The sequence below is a fragment of the Delphinapterus leucas genome, chromosome 6 (assembly GCF_059928025.1).
Source record: "Delphinapterus leucas isolate spDelLeu-1000000601 "Yukka" chromosome 6, BTC_Dleu_Yukka2, whole genome shotgun sequence".
NCBI lineage: Eukaryota > Metazoa > Chordata > Mammalia > Artiodactyla > Monodontidae > Delphinapterus > Delphinapterus leucas.
This window is the reverse complement of record NC_143134.1, coordinates 57,556,744-57,574,460: the sequence shown is the minus strand read 5'-3', so window position 1 is coordinate 57,574,460 and position 17,717 is coordinate 57,556,744. Positions and strand designations below refer to the sequence as shown.

The following is a 17,717-nucleotide window of genomic DNA, read 5'->3' as shown; positions in this document are numbered from 1 at the left end:
TTTAGCATTTGTTGTAAAGTTGGTTTGGTGGTACTGAGTTCTCTTAGCTTTTGCTTGTCTGTAAAGCTTTTGATTTCTCCATCGAATCTGAATGAGATCCTTGCTGGGTAGAGTAATCTTGGTTGTAGGTTTTTTCCTTTCATCACTTTAAATATGTCATCACTTTAAATATGTCCTGCCACTCCCTTCTGGCCTGCAGAGTTTCTCCTGAAAAATCAGCTGATAACCTTATGGGGATCCCCTTATATGTTATTTGTTGCTTTTACCTTGATGCTTTTAATATTTTGCTTTGAATTTAATTTTTGTTAGTTTGATTAATATGTGTCTTGGCATGTTTCTCCTTGAGTTTATCCTGCCTGGGACTCTGCAATTCATGGACTTGGGTGGCTATTTCCCTTTTCATGTTAGGGAAGTTTTCAACTATAATCTCTTCAAATATTTTCTCAGACCCTTTCTCTTTCTATTCTTCTTCTGGGGCCCCTATTATTCAGATGTTGGTGCATTTAATATAGTCCCAGAAGTCTCTGAGACTGTCATCATTTCTTTTCACTCTTTTCTCTTTGTTCTGCTCCTCAGCAGTTATTTCCACCATTCTGTCTTCCAGCTCACTTATTTGTTCTTCTGCTTCAGTTATTCTGCTATTGATTTCCTTCTAGTGTATTTTTCATTTCAGTTATTGTGCTGTTCCTCACTGTTTGTTTGTTCTTTAGTTCTTCTAGGTCCTTATTAATCATTTCTTGTATTTTCTCAATCTGTGCCTCCATTCTACTTCCAAGATTTTGGATCATCTTTACTATCATTACTCTGAATTCTTTTTCAGGTAGGTTGCCTATTTCCTCTTCATTTATTTGGTCTTTTATTTGATCTTTACTCCTTCATCTGTAACATATTTTTTTGTTGTCTCATTTTTTTGATGGGTGGGGCTGTGTTCCTGTCTTACTGCTTGTTTAGCCTGAGGCATCCAGCACTGGAGTTTGCAGGCAGTTGGGTAGAGCGGGGTCTTGGTGCTCTGATGAGGACCTCTGGGAGACCTCACACTGATCAGTATTCCCTGGGGCCTGAGGTTCTCTGTTAATCCAGTGATTTGGACTCTGTCCTCCCACCACAGAAGCTCAGGCCCGACCCCTGGCCTGGAAACCAAGATTCCGCAAGCTGCGCAGCATGGCAAAAAAAAAGAAAGGCAACAAACAAAAAGGAGCAGAATAATAACAAAGAATAAAAATACAATAAAATTAGAAAAATTAAAAATGTATTACAAAAATATAAGTGAAACAACAAAAAGAAGGCAAAACAGAACCACAACGGCCAAAAAAAAAAACCCCGAAAAGGCCTTGGTGGGGGTGGGGGGGGTAAGCAAGGGAGGGCGGGGCTGGGGATCAGGAACTGTGCAGCCAGAAAAGGCCCTGGGGGTGGGCTGGGGGGCATGGCTTAGGCTCAGCATGGCCAGAGGGGGCCCTGGAGGACGGTGGTTCAGGCCTGGGACCTCAGTAGGCTTGCCAGGCCTGAGTGGGTTGGGGAAACGCTATCCGCATTCCCCTCTGATCCCCTGATCCCCCGAAGGTCTCTCCCTGTCCCTGCTAATCCCCACTCTGTGGGTGGGCCCCTCCTAGTGTGGGAACCCCTCTCTTCCCCCACCGCTGTTTGTTTTTGTTTTGTTTTGTTTTTGCTGAATGAGAAGCGTTTAATTCAATCTTTTACATTATATGCTTACTTTTCCTGTTACCTAAGGATGCTTTTTTTAAATTATTGAACTATAGTTGATTTACAATATTATGTTTCAGGCATGCATCAAAGTGATTCAGATATCTGTATCTATATATCTATATATCTGTATCTATCTATCTATATATATGTATTCTTTTACAGATTTTTTTCCATTGTAGGTTGTTACAAGCTACTGAATATAGTTCCCTGTGCTATACAGTAAATCCTTGTTGTTTATCTATTTTATATATAGTAGTGTGTATATGTTAATCCCAAACTCCTAATTTGTCCTTCCTCGCATTTCCCCTTTGGTAACCATAAGTTTGTTTTCTATATTTGTGAGTCTGTTTCTGTTTTATAAATAAGTTTAATTATATTATTTTTTTAGATTCCATATATAAGTGCTATTATATACTATTTGTATTTATTTGACTTACTTCACTTAGTATGATAATCTCTAGGTCCATCTCAAGGATGCTTTTAGAACATACATAGTAGGTATTCATAGTTTAAAATATCTGGGAAAAGTCTCATTTAAATTATTGAACTAGATGTTTTTCTGCTTTTTAATTTTTTTTAGTAAGCATTATCTCTAATAACCCCATTGACGTTTGGATAGAACTTTTGTGAGTTATCTCAGTTGGTGATCACAACTTTAGGCACTGCCGTTTCCGTATGCAGTGATATCCAGTTGACAGATGAGGAAGGAAAAACCCTGAGAGGACAAGAGGCTTACGCAAGGGGAAGAGCAAAGTCTATGACTCAGATTGTCAAACTCCTAATTCAGATGTGTTTCCATTATTCCCTTCAGGGAGATAAGGTTAGGAAAAGAAAATAAAAGGAGGGTGAAAAACATAGCATTTTAAGGTCTTCATGATTAATGCCAGAGTTCACTTTTTTAAGGCAAGAAGTCATCATTGGATCTCCTTTGTTTTAAAACCTTCAGTGGTTCCCCTCTGCCTATTGCAAAGTTCACAGTTAGAAGGCTTTTTTTAAATCTCTTTCAGTTCCCCACATACACCCAAAACTACACAACCAAACCGCTTGAAAATGTACAAACACACCATATCTTTTCTTTCCTCTATGCCTTTGCCTATGGTTTCTTCTCCACATATCCTTCACCCTCTTTTAATATCTATTATATTTTTACATCTATTATATAATTAATTTGTTAAATGTCTATATAATGCTTACTATGTGTGAGGCACTGTTTGAAGTGCTTCACAGATATTAACTCAGTTACTCCTCATAATAATCCCAGGAGATAAGCAATATTATCCCGTTTTAAAGATGACAAAACTGAGGTATAGAAACTAAGGAATCAGGATTCCAGAAAGAAGGTTCTGCTGTCAAACTGGGTACTCTTAACCACTACAGTATGTCACATATGCACTAGGAATTTCAAAATTGAAAAATATATCACATTCAGCCAACATTGATGTCTACATGGCATGCTACCAAAGGCGTCCAGGTCATAGCATTAATTACCTTGTAAATTTACCATCAACTGGAGCCTAGCTCTCATCTTTTTAAACTCAGAAACCTGATATTTTTCAGCAGTCACACCAAGAACAAATCCTTCTCTTGGAGGTGGACTTGCAATGACTTGGCCCGTGAGGTTAATATTTCAAGTTAAAATGCCAGTTTATTAACTTACAGTGAGAAGTAGAACTGTCCATAACATGGACCATTCCCATGTCAGCATGACCAGTGCCTCTGCCTCTTAGCAGTCATGTAAAAACAGACCACGCTTGGCAAATTGCTTTGATCAACATGGCATTGTAATGAGGGATATTTCTGAGATGAGCAAAAAATTCATTGGCATCAGCTAGGTTAGTGTGAGGCATCTGGACTGTGATAGCAACAGCCTAGCCAAGGGGATGAGGAGGACGTGAAGTTCATTGGCCCTTAGCCTGGGACATTGCTGGGCTGGGCACTGGCAACCTAGTATCTCTTCCATTCTCCTTTTTTTCTATGATTCTGGCCAGCCCTTTTTTTCCTTTGTTACATTCTACTGTTGAGTGCATATTAATATAGTCAGTCTGGTTACAGTCAAGTCTTCAAGCCTGGGACCTTTCTATCTCTCTAAGATAGCCTTTGTGTAATTGTATTTTCAGGTGACATTTTCTTTTTGATGACGTTCTTGAGACCTAACACAAATACTATCTAGCATTTTTTACACTGAATTATATGAATATTTTCTTAATAGCGAAGACCAAGTCATGCTCATTCTTCTTTGTATTCCCAGAAGTAAATGTATTGCCCAGTATATAATAGGAGCTCAATGGGCGTGTGCTGAACAAACAAGTGAATTAGGGGGCAGTAGAGCATCATGGTTATGAGTGTAAGCTCTGAATGGCTCGGTTTCAAATCTCAGCTCTATTACTTAATAGTTGTGTGATTTTGGCAAGTTACTTAACCTCCCTAAGCTTACATTTTCTCTTCTGTAAAACAAGTATAATGATAGTACCCTGTCTCCCAGTGTTCTTGAGAAGAGTAAATAAATTAATACATATAACAAACTTAGAAATATACCTGGAATTCCATAACTATTAGTTATTAGTATGATAATTCTCTCAGAATTTCATATTTTACTTTTTTTTGTAAGTGTGACTTATTTTGAAAGAGCAGAGTACTGCTGTTCTTAAGTGTCATCACTGAACACTTAATAAAAAATTGATTGTTTTTGTTCACAAGAGTTCAGTAAAATGGAAACTCCCATATATTGCTGGTGGGAGAATGCAATGGTACAACCTTTATGGAACGCAATTTGGCAATATTTATCAAGAGCCTTATAAAAGTTCTTTCCCTTTAGTGCTGTAATTCCCCTTCTAGAAACTTATCTCTCCTAAAGACATAGTCAGAAACTTGGATAAAACATACGCATGGACATGGTTTATCACATGATCACTTACCAAACCCCAAATTAGAAACTACTTAAATGACAAGAAATGGAAGAATGATTACACAAGTTATATCATTTGACGGAATAGTATGTAGCTCTCAAAATGATGTCTTTAAAGTTATTTAGTAGTGTGGAAAAATAACTCCAAAAATTTTTACGTGGAAGAAAAGCAAGCTATAAAATTGTATAAGTGATGTTATTTCCTCTGCATTGGAAATAAATTAATAAATCAAAATAATAGTGATTATCTTTAGATGAGACAGCTATGGGGGATTTTTGTTCTTTTGTGTCGTCTTTCTTTTCTAAAACCTCCACAATGAGGATGTACTTTAGAAATGAAGATAATTCTTTAAGAATTATGACTTTCATATTCTTAGATGTGTAATTTTAAAAGCCATGTTGAATGTTAAGTCCAATTTTTATCATATTCTAAATGTAAGATCTATCAAATTAGTGAAACCTATCTTTAGTTTTATACCAGAGATAATTAACAGAGGATTCATTTAATATTAATCAGAAAACCTTGCATTAAATCTATTTGATTAAATAAGAACTCATTACAAGTACTTACTCTGACAACTTTTGAAGCAAAATGAATGCTTAATTTCAACCCTCATAGAGAAATCAATTTATGTATACAACTCCTTGGGGTCTGCTCAATTTAACATTTGATAGTAATTCCTCTAAGAGCATACTCAGAATAAAAGAGAGGCTTTTATATTGGTACTGAGAGGAAATGGTTTTTGTAACAAAACAGTTCAAATTTGGGGCCCTTCATAGGTTGTAATGAGTTTTTTTTTTTTTTTTTTTCTAGGACCTGTGAGGGAAGAAATATCCGATATAGAACATGCAGTAATGTGGTAAGTATTAAGGTTCTATGATTGTGATAAGGTATTTATTTTATTTTATTTTATTTATTTTTTTATACAGCAGGTTCTTATTAGTCATTCATTTTATATACATCAGTGTATACACGTCAATCCCAATCTCCCAATTCATCCCACTACCACCCCCCGCCACTTTCCCCCCTTGGTGTCCATATGTTTGTTCTCTGCATCTGTGTCTCAATTTCTGCCCTGAAAACCGGTTCATCTGTACTATTTTTCTAGCTTCCACGTATATGCGTTAATATACTATATTTGTTTTTCTCTTTCTGACTTACTTCATTCTGTATGACAGTCTCTAGATGCATCCATGTCTCAACAAATAACCCAATTTCGTTCCTTTTCATGGCCGAGTAATATTCCATTGTATATATGTACCACATCTTCTTTATCCATTCGTCTGTCAGTGCGCATTTAGGTTGCTTCCATGACCTGGCTATTGTAAATAGTGCTGCAATGAACATTGGGGTGCCTGTGTCTTTTTGAATTATGGTTTTCTCTGGGTATATGCCCAGTAGTGGGATTACAAGGTCATATGGTAATTCTATTTTTAGTTTTTTAAGGAACCTCCATACAGTTCTCCATAGTGGCTGTATCCCACCAACAGTGCAAGAGGGTTCCCTTTTCTCCACACCCTCTCCAGCATTAGTTGTTTGTAGATTCTCTGATGATGCCCATTCTAACTGGTGTGAGGTGATACCTCACTGTAGTTTTGATTTGCATTTCTCTAATAATTAGTGTTGTTGAGCAGCTTTTCATGTGCTTCTTAGCCATCTTAATGTCTTCTTTGGAGAAATGTCTGTTTAGATCTTCTGCTCATTTCTGGATTGGGTTGTTTGTTTTTTTAATATTGAGCTGCATGAGCTGTTTATAAATTTTGGAGATTAATCCTTTGTCCGTTGATTCATTTGCAAATATTTTCTCCCATTCTGAGGGTTGTCTTTTCTTCTTGTTTATGGTTTCCTTTGCTGTGCAAGAGCTTTTAAGTTTCATTAAGTCCCATTTGTTTATTTTTGTTTCTATTCCCATTACTCTAGGAGGTGGATCAAAAAAGATCTTGCTGTGATTTATGTCAAAGAGTGTTCACCTATGTTTTCCTCTAAGAGATTTATAGTGTCTGGTCTTACATTTAGGTCTCTAATCCATTTTGAGTTTATTTTTGTGTATGGTGTTACAGAGTGTTCTATTTTCATTCTTTTACATGTAGCTGTCCAGTTTTCCCAGCACCACTTATTGAAGAGACTGTGTCTTTTCTCCATTGTATATCATTGCCTCCTTCGTCATAGATTAGCTGACCATGGGTGTGTGGGTTTATATCTGGGCTTTCTATCTCTTTCCATTGATCTATATTTCTGTTTTACTGACAGTACCATATAGTCTTGATTACTGTAGCTTTGTAGTATAGTCTGAAGTCAGGGAGTCTGATTCCTCCGGCTCCGCTCTTTTCCCTCAAGACTGCTTTGGCTATTCGGGGTCTTTCGTGTCTCCATACAAATTGTAAAATGTTTTGTTCTAGTTCTGTGAAAAATGCCATTGGTAGTTTGATAGGGTTGGCACTGAATCTGTAGATTGCTTTGGGGAGTATTGTCATTTTCACAATATTGATTCTTCCAATCCAAGAACATGGTATATCTCTCCATCTGTTTGTGTCACCTTTAATTACTTTCATCATTGTCTTATAGTTTTCTGCATACAGGTCTTTTGTCTCCTTAGGTAGGTTTATTCCTAGGTATTTTTTTCTTTTTGTTGCAGTGGTAAATGGGAGTGTTTCCTTAATTTCTCTTTCAGATTTTTCATCATTAGTGTAAAGGAATGCAAGAAATTTCTGTGCATTAATTTTGTATCCTGCTACTTTACCGGATTCATTGATTAGCTCTAGTAGTTTTCTGGTAGCATCTTTAGGATTCTCTATGTATAGTATCATGTCATCTGCAAACAGTGACAGTTTTAATTCTTCTTTTCCAATTTGTATTCCTTTTATTTGTGTTTCTTCTCTGATTGCTGAGGCTAGGACTTCCAAAACTATGTTGAATAACAGTGGTGAGAGTGGACATCCTTGTCTTGTTCCTGATCTTAGAGGAAATGCTTTCAGTTTTTCACCATTGAGAATGATGTTTGCTGTGGGCTTGTTGTATATGGCCTTTATTATGTTTAGGTAGGTTCCCCCTATTCCCACTTTCTGGACAGTTTTTATCATAAATGAGTGTTGAATTTTGTCAAAAGGTTTTTCTGCATCTATTGAGATGATTATATGGTATTTCTTCTTCAATTTGTTAATATGGGGTATTACATTGATTGACTTGCATATATTGAAGAATACTTGCATCCCTGGGAAAAATCCCACTTGATCATGGTGTGTGATCTTTTTAATGTGTTGTTGTATTCTGTTTGCTGGTATTTTGTTGAGGATTTTTGCATCTATATTCATTGGTGATATTGGTCTGTAATTTTCTTTTTTTGTAGTATCTTTGTCTGGTTTTGGTGTCAGGGTGATGGTGGCTTCATAGATTGAGTTTGGGAGTGTTCCTTCCTCTGCAGTTTTTTGGAAGAGTTTGAGAAGGACGCGTGTTAGCTCTTCTCTAAATGTTTGATAGAATTCACCTGTGAAGCCATCTGGTCCTGGACTTTAGTTTGTTGGAAGATTTTTAGTCACAGTTTCAATTTCATTACTTGTGATTGGTCTGTTCATATTTTCTATTTCTTCCTTGTTCAGTCTTGGAAGGTTATACCTTTCTAAGAATTGTCCGTTTCTTCCAGGATGTCCATTTTATTGGCATAGAGTTGCTTGTAGTAGTCTGTTAGGATGCTTTGTATTTCTGCGGTGTCTGTTGTAACTTCTCCTTTTTCATTTCTAATTTAATTGATTTCAGTCCTCTCCCTCTTTTTCTTGATGAGTCTGGCTAATGGTTTATCAATTTTGTTTATCTTCTCAAAGAACCAGCTTTTAGTTTTACTGATCTTTGCTATTGTTTTCTTTGTTTCTATTTCATTTTTTTGTGCTCTGATCTTTATGATTTCTTTCCTTCTGCTAGCTTTGGGTTTTGTTTGTTCTTCTTTCTCTAGTTTTTACGTGTGAGCTTACATTATTTATTTGAGATTTTTCTTGTTTTTTGGGGGTAGCCTTGTAAAGCTACAAACTTCCCTCTTAGAACGGCTTTTGCTGCATCCCATGCATCGTCATGTTTTCATTGGCATTTGTCTCCAGGTAGTTTTTGACTTCGTCTTTGATTTCTTCACTGATCACTTGGTTATTTAGTAACGTATTGTTTAGCCTCCATGTGTTTCTGTTTTTTATGTTCTTTTCCCTGTAATTTATTTCTAATCTCATAGTATTGTGGTCAGAAAAGATGCTTGATATGATTTCAATTTTCTTAAATTTACTGAGGCTTGATTTGTGACCCAAGATGTGATCTATCCTGGAGAATGTTCCGTGTGCTCTTGCGAATAAAGTGTAATCTGCTGTTTTGGGTGGAATGTCCTGTAAATATCAATTAAATCTATCTGGTCTATTGTGTCATTTAAAGCTTCTATTTCCTTATTTATTTTCATTTTGGATGATCTGTCCATTAGTTTAAGTGAGCTGTTAAAGTCCCCCACTATTAATTTGTTACTGTTGATTTCCTCTTTTATAGCTGTTAGCAGTTGCCTTATGTATTGAGGTGCTCCTATGTTGGGTGCATATATATCTATAATTGTTATATCTTCTCCTTGGATTGATCCCCTGATCGTTATGTAGTGTCCTTCCTTGTCTCTTGTAACATTCTTTATTTTAAAGTCTATTTTATCTGATATGAGTATTGCTACTCCAGCTTTCTTTTGATATCCATTTGCATGGAATATCTTTTTCCATCCCCTCACTTTCAGTCTGTATGTGTCCCTAGGTCTGAAGTGGGTCTCTTGTAGACAGCATATATATGGGTCTTGTTTTTGTGTCCTTTCAGCAAGCCTGTGTCTTTCGGTTGGAGCATTTAATCCATTCAACTTTAAGGTAATTATCAATACGTATGTTCCTATGACCATTTTCTTAATTGTTTTGGGTTTGTTTTTTTAGGTCCTTTTCTTCTCTTGTATTTCCCACTTAGAGAAGTTCCTTTAGCATTTGTTGTAGAGCTGGTTTTGTGGTGCTGATTTCTCTTATCTTTCGCTTGTCTTTGAAGCTTTTGATTTCTCCATCGAATCTGAATGAGATCTTTGCCGGGTAGAGTAATCTTGGTTGTAGGTTCTTCCCTTTCATCACTTTAAGTATATCATGCCACTCCCTTCTGGATTGTAGAGTTTCTGCTGAGAAATCAGCTGTTAACCTTATGGGAGCTCCCTTGTATGTTATTTGCCTTTTTTCCTTGCTGCTTTCAATAATTTTTCTTTGTCTTTATTTTTTGTCAGTTTGATTATTATGTGTCTCAGCGTGTTTCTCCTTGGGTTTATCGTGTGGGACTCTCTGCGCTTCCTGGACTTGGGTGGCTATTCCCTTTCCCACGTTAGGGAAATTTTCGACTGTAATCTCTTTAAATATTTTCTCTGGTCCTTTCTCTCTCTCTTCTCCTTCTGGGACCCCTATAATGTGAATGTTGTTGCGTTTAATGTTGTCCCAGAGGTCTCTTAGGCTGTCTTCATTTCTTTTCATTCTTTTTTCTTTTTTCTGTTCCACAGCAGTGAATTCCGCCATTCTGTCTTCCGGGTCACTGCTATTGATTCCTTCTAGTGTAGTTTTCATTTCAGTTATTGTACTGTTCTTCTCTGTTTGTGTGTTCTTTAATTCTTCTAGGTCTTTGTTAAACATTTGTTGCATCTTCTCAATCTTTTATCTCTATTCTTTTTCCAAGGTCATGGATCATCTTCACTATCATTATTCTGAATTCTTTTTCTGGAAGGTTGCCTATCTCCACTTCATTTAGTTGTTTTTTCTTGGTTTTATCTTGTTCCTTCATCTGGTACATAGCTCTCTGCCTTTTCATCTTGTCTATGTTTCTGTGAATGTGGTTTTTGTTCCACAGGCTGCAGGATTGTAGTTCTTCTTGCTTCTGCTCTCTGCCCTCTGGTGGATGAGGCTATCCTGATAGTAATGGAGGGTCTCCTGCAGAGTCAGGGGGTGGTTGTGTCTCATCGTGAGGACAAGGACACTGGCAGTAGAAGTTCTGGGAAGTACTTCTTGGCGTGAGCCCTCCCAGAGTCCACCATTAGCCCCACCAAGGAGCCCAGGTGATAAGGTATTTTTTGAAGCACTGACTAATGCTAAGGAGTTTCACGTATCCTGAGCAGAAATCAACCAAGTAGTATTTCAGCAAGAGTTATTTCACAGTGTATGGATTATTCACATCAAAAAAAATAGGTATTTTTAATGTTCCTCAATACAAACTTTTAATCATTTGGCCAGATTGAAACTTCAGAATAAGGAATCTCTCTGTTTCCTCTCTGCTTTCTGGCTTTTCACATCCAGGTCTCTTGAGAACAAATAAGAGGAATGATAAAAGGGAAACCACTTGGGCATCATGAAATAAATATCAGTTAATCAAACTCAGATTTGCCAAATTCATTTGTTTAGCAAATACTATTCAATGCCAACTGTGTGAGGCACGGCACTACTACAAGGATAAATAGCGTGTGGTCACTGTCTTAAAACATCTGTTTTACGGTAATGGATGTAGAAAGAGAAGACAGATGTGCACATAACCACATCCTAGGGCAAAATATGACAAACGTAGTAAGAAAGGGATAAAGTTCTTGTGGGTTAAAAGCAGAGAGAAATCTGAAGGGCCTTCAAGGAGGAGGTGATTTGAGATAGGGCTAAGAAGGCTAGGAGCGCTGTGACTGGCTCAGATTGGGTGGGAGGGGATGACAACCAGTCCAAATGGAGGAGACATAATGGGCAACTTTGGAAACAAGAATGTTGAAGGTGTGTTCTGAACATGAGTTTGGGTAGGATTGTGCTTAGAGGTATGGAAGAGAAGAATTGAAAGGTATTTTGAGGTTACACCATGACCAGATTTGAATGTTAAGCTTCTGAGTTTATATTAGTTCAGTGAGTAATGGAGGGTCACCAGAGATTGTGGAGCGAGAGAAGGATATTGTAGAGTTCCACTTTAGGAAGTTTATTTCTGTGGTGATATGAGGGATGCACTGGAACAGGAAACAGGTGGGAAGCAAGAAGTAATGAGGGCTGAAACCAGGAGGAAATAGATATAGGAGAGAACAAAATTAAGGTCACTCTGCACAACTTAACAAGTGATTTAAATGAGAGTGATGAGTTGAAATGGGAATAAAGGAAACAGAGGCATATGCGTGTTTAGAGCTCTAGCACTGCCTGATCCCTCTGTTGGAAAAGCTCTTTCTTTGATATTTGCATGATGGGCATCTTCTTTATTCCGATCTTGGCTCAGATACCATTTCCTCCAAGAGGTTTCCTTGTCCACCTTATCTCATGTGGTGGTCCCACTGCCTGGCCCCATTCCTCACAATAGTCCATCAACCACATTTTACTTTTTTTTTTAAAGGTCTTATCTCTACCAGAATTTATCTTATTTGATTACTTGTTGGTGTTCTGCTTTCCCACTCTCGAATGTAAACTCCATGAGGATAGAGCCTCGTTCACCTTGTCCACTCCTTCATCCCCAGTGCCTAGAATGGCTGACTTACATGTATTAAGGAGGGTGTTAGGACTTAGTCTGGCAATACTGAGATGCATAAAAAAAAAAAATGGAGAGTGGATTCCACATATAAGCAATAGCATATAATATTTGTCTTTCTCTGTCTGACTTACCTCACTTAATCTCTAGGTCCATCCATGTTGCTGCAAATGACATTATTTCATTCTTTTTTATGGCTGAGTAATATTTTATGGCTGAGGTAGATATTTGTTGAATACAAAATGAGTACCCATCTTCTAGAAGAACAGTGAATGTCATTATCAGAAGTACGAATATTGAGAGGAGGTTTTGGAGAGGAAAATAGTAAATTTGATTTAGGGACACTGTTGAGTTTGATATGCAGGCTGGACTTGTAGGTGTTATATTCAACTAGGTTAGGGGGAGAGCTGATCTGAGGAAAGAGATCGGGGCTCAAGAGACAGAAGCACAAAGCAAGAAATACAGAATTTAAAGATTTGGCAGTAGTTTTTGTAGGTAGAGCAAATAGAATAATGGGAGAAGGGAACCTCGGAACTTTGGTGCATGTCTGTACTCAGGAAGAAAGAGGACATAGTAAGAGATAAGCCATAAAAAGCATCATGAAAGAGGTAGCAGAAGAAATAAGAGAGAATTCTTAAAGATGTTCTATAGGATAAATGTTGCCAGAAGGTCGAATTCTGAAAAAGAAAAGGCCAGTGGGGGAGCAGTTTCTCTAGTGTATTAGGAATAGAATCAGGATGGCAGTGGGTGTAGCATATTAATGAGGAAATGGAATCAATAGGTCTAAGTTATTCTTATAAAGTGTTAACAGAGACACTTCATCATTTGTAGAGTCACAGAAGGGTGGGAGGGCGTGTTGTTTTGTTTGTTTGTTAAAATAAGAGACCCCTTAAGAGATGAGTTGATCTGGAGGGAGAGATTGATGATATGTGCAGGTGAGGGTATACCGGATGCCACAGGTCCCAAAGTAGACATTGGGTGACAAGAAGAGAAGGACTCTTGATAAAGGAAAAAGACATACACTCTATTCTTAAAAAAACACACAGATCGAGAAAGAAGGGATGAGGATATAGAAAGCTTTTGAAGATGAGACAAGTTGAGGCTACTCGTGATGAACAAGCTCAAGGTTCTCTATAGAGAAGTCTTCTAAGTCCTCGGCTGAAAGGGAAGGAGGGAAGTTGGACTTGGGACAGTAAGCATGAAGGCCTAGCATAGCCACTGGGGTAACTGAGTGGAAGCCAGCAAAGCAAAATTAAAGAACTGTTAGTAGTAGCAGAGAGGGTTCAACTGAGGTTAGAGAACTTGCCCTTACAGAGTATGTGGTCAGGAGGGTGTTAGGACTTAGTCTGGCAATACCGAGATGCACAAAAGAGAAATGGAGAGTGGATTCCACATATAAGCAATAGCATATAATATTTGTCTTTCTCTGTCTGACTTACTTCACTTAATCTCTAGGTCCATCTATGTTGCTGCAAATGACATTATTTCATTCTTTTTTATGGCTGACTAATATTCCATTGTGTACATGTACCACATCTTCTTTATCCAAATGGTACAAATGAACTTATTTACAAAACAGAATAGAGTCACAGATGTAGAAAACAAACTTATGGTTACCAAAGGCGAAAAGGGGGCGGAGGGATAAATTAGGAAATCAGGATTAATATATACACACTACTATAAATAAAATAGATAACTAGTAAGGACCTACTGTATAGCACAGGGAAATCTACTCAATGTTCTGTAATAATCTATATGAGAAAATCTAAAGAAGAGTAGATATATGTATATCTATAACTGATTCACATTGCTGTACGCCTGAAACTAACACAACATTGTAAATCAACTACAATAATAAATTAAAAAAAAAAAAAGAAAATGGACAGTGGAGGTGACCCCTGGCCAGAATACAGATGAGACGAGAAAGACTAAAATGAATGAACAGTATATATTTTTAAATGCCTGACCAGGGAGAGCGTAAGGAACTAAAAGCCTTGATAATTGGGAGTGGAAGTAATTGTTCAATAGAAAATTTTGCCTAGTTTGTTTCCCTATTTCCATATAGGACACTGGGTGCCACAAGCCATAGCATTGTCTTCTTCACCACACACACATACCTCACTCAACTGTTGATTGATTAAAAAGATCAAATAGCTGTAGTGCTTCTTTTTACATTTTTAAAAAATGGTATCGACAGTTTGTTGTAGTAATAGTAAGAAAAAAATTTGATGTAAATATACTATAGCTCCTTGGTTTTCTTTGTGATCCCTTTTATTGTAGTGACATATAAATATCATGGTTTTAAAAACATATGACATAGAAAACAAACTTATGGTTACCAAAGGGGAAAGGAGGCAGGGGAGGGATAAATTAGGAATTTGGGATTAACATATACACACTACTATATACAAAATAGATAACCAACAAGGGCCTACTGTATAGCACAGGGAACTCTACCCTAGACTTTGTAATAACCTATAAGGGAAAAGAATATGAAAAAAAATAAATATATATATATATATATATCTGTATAACTGGGTCACTTTGCTGTACACCTGAAACTAACACAACATTGTAAATCAACTATACTCCAATTAAAAAAAAAACACACAAAAAAACAAACAATGCAAAAAAAATTTTTAATTAAATGAATCATGAAATATGAAAAAAACACATGATGTTATTAAAGAATCTCTTTAACGTCCATTCCTTTTCTTTCTAACTTTTAGTAGATGAATGCCTAAAACATCATGAGCAGATGTCTGCCTGCTCTTTCCTTAAAGCTCTTCAGAAACAGCCCCCAACTCCCATGCTATCATTATGAGCGTTTCCATGGACAGATGCAGGCTAAGCCTGACCTAACATTACTTAAAACCCACAGCACCAGCCAACTCTTTACAGCTTGTAGAATCAAACTGACACTGAATTTTTTATGAGAACCTGGAGTCTTCAAGTAATTCGATGCTCTTTTTCTGGCTTTTGGCTACGACAGAGGCAACATTGTCAAAAAACGAAAAACTTCACAAGAAAGAATCTTTTCATAATCACACTCCAATTTTTCAAACTAAGAAGTTTCCCCTTAAGTATTCCCCTTTTAGATGCTTGTTTGGGAAAAACTTGAGGGCCTCTTGTTAGATAAGCCTCCAGCGTCACTCCTTAATCCCTGGACAGCTTCCTACGTCCCTTCTGGACCACTTCTCCAGAGATTCACCGTCTATTTCTATTCTTTGTACTTGCTACACACAACATTTCTTTAGGTTCTTGTTCCCCAAAACAAGAGGGGGAGAAAACATCTCCTTAGACTCCCAATTTTTCTGGCTTGACTGAAATATCAGCTCATGTACTTTTAAGGCTTTATTGTTAATCACTCTATAGACAGAGTGTATCAGTATAAGAAAGTTAAAGTTTCCATGATGTTTGCATGGTTCTTGGAGTCATGGTACTTTCTAACATCACTTCTGGCTGGTCCAAGTAGGCTATTTTCATTCATAAGGACATAGTTCATCCAACCTTTCTCATTGGACTGTCCCTTCTCTTTTTTAGGAATGTGGCAAGGCTCTCTCTTTCTGAAAGAAAAAGCTAAGGATACCATTGGGAGAAACAGTAGGTGTGAACCTGGCAAACCAGTCAAGTGGCTCACTATGTCTCAGACCTTCCCTGGGGCCCCTCACAAAGGTCTCCTTAGGTTTCATCTTCCTGTTTATTCCAATAGCCTCAAATCTGAACCCCTTGATCTTAATTAGGCATTTAAAATTGACTTTCAATGTGTTTAGAGAAATGCTGTGTTTCTTACAAACCGTTTCTTCAGTCACTGTCCTTAATCTTCGCTAGAGTTGAGATTTAGGAGACAGTGACCACAGTTAGCATCCTATTAGGCCAAGATGCCTGTGGTAGCTGATGGCACTCTCATGTTCTTCATTAAGATTTTATCACAGTATTTTGCAACACTTTACTGTTCTTCAAAAAAATACATTTGCAAGATTACAGTTGGGAAACACATTTCCATATCTCTTCTAAAACTCTCAGGGAGTAATCAGAAGTGGGGGTGAGGTGAGTGGGCAGGGATTTCTGTCTTCCGAGGAATGGCTGAAACAACTAAAAGCGTTTTTAGCACGTGGGGACAAAACATCATTCATTCCAAGAATAATTGAGCAGAAGAATTGTTCTCAGGACTGGGGTATACTGGTGAATAAGACCAAAACCTAGTTCTCCTGAAGCTTTCATTCTAATGGAGGAAACCAGATTACAAACCAGTAGACAGACAAGTTACTTAAAGGAAACAATATCAGGTAGTGATCAGTGCTCTGCAGAGAATTAAGTGATCAGTGGCGACTTCAAATTGGAAGGTTGGGGAAGTCCACTTGGGGAGTGACACTTGAATGACAGGAAGAAATGAGCTCTGGGAACACCAAAGGAAGAGTGAATCAGAGAGAGGAACAGCTAGTGCAGAGGCTCTGAAGAGTGAAGGAACGTGGTGTGTTCAAAGAAGAAAACCCAGTATAGTGTGCAAGAGGAAGAGTATTAGAAGATAAAAAAAAATAAAAGTGCAGGTAGACAGAAGCTAGACCGTGCTAGATGTCATAAAGTGTTATAGTTTAAGCACAAAGGGGAACTACTGAGAATTTTAAGGAGGGCAAAATAGAGTTGGACTTAACGATCTTAAAAAATAGGTTTGGCTGCAGGATCACTCTAGAGATAGATGGCAAAGAATAGAGTGGAAGCAGAAATGCCAGTTAGGAAGCGATTCCAGTAGTTTTCATGAGCACTAATGGATGCTTAGACTAAGTAGGCACTGGTGGGAAGATGTGAGCTATGTTTTAGAGGGAGAATGTCTTTTCCTAAGCCACTTGATACAACCCACTTTTATGGTCTCCAGCATCGTTGCTATGGAATGCCTTATGTGCAGCATTCTGACAAGAGACAAAGGCAGCGGCTATAATGGCCAGAGAGGACAGAATGATCCTAGGCAAGTTTATAACTTTTGGGGGCCTCAGTTTCTACACTTAAACAACGAGGGGGTTGAACTAAATGATTTCAAAGACCCCTTCCAGCTCTAAAATTCTGTAATTCTTCAAAACTTTTAATGTCTGGGCTCTAGCAGATTTGGATCTAAATGCAGACCCATGAAGATATCTCTGTTGGTTTAGTGACGGGCAGTACTGTAGTGAACAGATTTACAGCCAGCACTAAAGTAGAGTCAGATCGAAGTGACCCCACGTGGACAGTAGAAGCAAAGTTTCCTGTCTTTGCTGTAGGCCTTGATCATCCATCTTAACTAGTGATTCTTATCCCTGAGGTTGTAAAGTTTCATGGCTTTCCTAAAGTCGCTCACATGTTTATTAATGGTCAATCTAAGGTCAATTTCCATTTGACCCCATGTTCATTTTTCTCATCAGGTCTTTGTACGGCATAAAATCAGGGCACATTTGGTGCTTTATGTCAAGAGTCAAATAGTAACTCATGGAAGGAAAGAACATTCTGCTACAGGCCTTTCTTGGCCAGAATTTTCTTTTAGCTTTCTGGAGTAACATTCAGACCCGTGAAATACCCCTAGAGTCTAGACAGATGCTGTAGTAAATAACGACAACTTCAGGAGTCAGT

At 37.6% G+C, this 17,717-nt stretch overlaps 1 protein-coding gene across 8 annotated transcripts in view; it reads left to right on the top strand.

Moving 5' to 3' along the window:
- The window catches only part of ADAMTSL1 (ADAMTS like 1), a 472,773-nt gene that overhangs the window by 55,988 nt on the left and 399,068 nt on the right, over positions 1 to 17,717 (top strand). For all 8 annotated transcript variants that reach the window (XR_016393555.1, XM_089913199.1, XM_089913195.1 and 5 more), the window contains exon 3: positions 5,424 to 5,469. Coding sequence is in view for 7 of the 8 variants with exons in the window: in XM_089913199.1 (XP_089769325.1) it covers positions 5,424 to 5,469 (46 nt within the window). In the remaining variant the exon portion in view is untranslated. The remainder of the gene's footprint in view (positions 1 to 5,423; positions 5,470 to 17,717) is intronic.